We start from the raw sequence: 2272 nt of genomic DNA on the forward strand, positions 1-2272 counted from the left end.
CGTACATCTGTTATTTCATGCTTTAGCCATATTCTGTCTTTATTTTATCTTTTGCTGCACAATTCACATCCTCTGTCTACCATGGCATTTGTCGTTTCCTACTTCCTTCATTCACGTTAGTATCCAATACTTCTAATTCCATTTTTTTTTCTAAAGAAATATCTATTTTTATTTATCTATTTATTTATCTATTCATTTACTGTTGATTGGTACCTGTCTTTTACGTCTGATTCTTTTAATGAATTTTGTTTTGATTACCTGTCTTATATTTTGTTTTGGTTCTTGTTTTACATAAGAACATAAGATGATAAAAATGAAGGAGACTACAAGAGATCATAAGGCCTACACTACAGTTCCATGTCTATTACTACCTGTCATCCCCATTCATAAAGTTGTCTAACCGTTTCTTAAAACAACTGATAGTTTCAACGCTCACTACATTGTGGTGTCCACATCACAAATGACCTCTTTGCCACGCAAGCTAACAGGTAATTGGCTATTGGAACAAGCCACCTCGTCGACATCAGCGACAGCTATTAGTGACAACAGCCCTTCATGTCACGAGGCGATCGCTGATTGGCCGATCGGATTGTCGCACGATCCCGGAGCACTATATAAGCCTGTCACTTACACAATAAAGATAGATCGGATTGAGACATTCCTTACCGCCTTCGATCACTCGACCACGTAGTCTATCTGAGTAGTCCTCGTTACATTGGTGACCACAATACAATGGACAAGACCTCCGACAACTCCCCGTCTTCCACTTCCGCAAACACCCACCCAGTTGCAGCTGCGCAAGTAAAACTCCCCACCTTCTCGATGATGGACGCGCATACCTAGTTCCGGCGAGCAGAAATACGGTTTCACCTCAAGAGGGGTCATGCATCACGGTGGCCCACTCCAGTACCAACACCTTTTTCCTCTCTAATCTTGCAACGGGCATGCGCTTCTTGGTCGACAGGGAGCCACCCGTTTCCTCTTACCAGCCGCACGTTGGAGGCAGCCCCATCAACCAACCCAACGTTCAACCCATCGCAGCCAACAGCACTCCGATATCAACATACGGCTGCCAACACCTCGGGATCAACATCTGCGGGCACACGTTTGGATGGGACTTCATAGTGGCAGACATCACCCTCCCCCTCCTAGGGACATATTTCCTTGCCCACTACCAGCACCTCGTCGACGTTGCCAGATGTCAGCTGGTAGACATAGCCTCCCCATCGAGGTGACAGACAGATTTGCCCATCTCCACAACGCCTACCCCGATGTCTTCAAGCCCAAACTCCGGCAACAGCCACAGACCCCTGCGAAACACGGTATCTATTACCGCATAAAGACCTCAGGACCCCCAGTGTTCTCCAAGTTTTGTCGCCTGGCTCCGGACAAGCTCGCCGCAGCAAAACAGACCTTCACCGAACTCGAGCGTCTGTGTATCTGCTAGATGGCGCCAAATTCCTGGCCTTCACCACTCCACATCGTGAAAAAGAAGCACATCTCCCTCCGCCCTGTGAGGACTATAGGCGTCTCAACAATAAAACGGAGCCAGACCACTACCCTCTGCCCAACATCGCCGACATCACATCTTTCCTCCACGCTACAAAAGTCTTCTCAAATCTGGATCTTCTGAAGGGATACTACAAGGTCCCCATGCACCCTGAAGACATTCCAAAAACTGCTGTAGCCACGCCCTTCTGGGCATTCACGTTTGAATACAGCTGTTTTGGCCTGGGAAACTCTAGCGCCACCTTTCAACGAATGATGGAAGGCATCCTAGGTGATTTCTCTTTCTGCGCCTGCTACATGGATGACATACTCATTTTCTCATCATATAAAGAGGAACACCTCCATCATCTCTCCGAGGTCCTGGGCCGCCTTCAGCAGAAAGTACCTCGTAGTACACTATGACAAGTGCATGATCGGCGCCAGAGAAGTGGACTTCCTAGGACACCACCTCACTCGCACAGGCGTTTCACCTCTACCAAACAAGGTGACCACCATACGAAAATTCCCCACGCCCACCACAGCCAATGCTCTCCAGGATTTCATGGGTATGGTCAGTTATTATCACCGGTTCCTGTCCGGGATCGCGGCAACTATTACACCAGTGTGCGAAGTCCAACAACAGGAAAATTTAAGGACCTTATGTGGGTCCCCCTCTCAAGCAGAGACCTTTCAGAAAATAAAAAATGCCCTCGCCGCAGAAACCCTCCTCGCCTTTCCAATCCTCGGGAAGCCTCTCATCGTCACCACGGATGCCAGCAACATT

At 48.2% G+C, this 2272-nt stretch overlaps 1 protein-coding gene across 1 annotated transcript; it reads left to right on the top strand.

Annotated features, from left to right (window-relative positions):
- The first annotated feature begins 944 nt into the window (after positions 1 to 944).
- Positions 945 to 1911, top strand: LOC143041265 (uncharacterized). Its single transcript, XM_076213098.1, has 2 exons — positions 945 to 1200; positions 1283 to 1911. The coding sequence occupies exons 1-2, from the start codon at positions 945 to 947 to the stop codon at positions 1909 to 1911; spliced, it is 885 nt and encodes a 294-aa protein (XP_076069213.1).
- The last annotated feature ends 361 nt before the right edge of the window (positions 1912 to 2272 follow it).

Source organism: Oratosquilla oratoria, chromosome 30, assembly GCF_046742065.1.
Source record: "Oratosquilla oratoria isolate Oo_2021 chromosome 30, ASM4674206v1, whole genome shotgun sequence".
Lineage (NCBI taxonomy): Eukaryota > Metazoa > Arthropoda > Malacostraca > Stomatopoda > Squillidae > Oratosquilla > Oratosquilla oratoria.

Coding starts and splice junctions, on each gene's coding strand:
- LOC143041265 (XM_076213098.1), top strand. CDS start 945: ATGCGCTTCTTGGTCGACAGGGAGCCACCCGTTTCCTCTTACCAGCCG. Junction 1,201..1,282: donor CCTCGTCGACGTTGCCAGAT/GTCAGCTGGTAG, acceptor GATGTCTTCAAG/CCCAAACTCCGGCAACAGCC.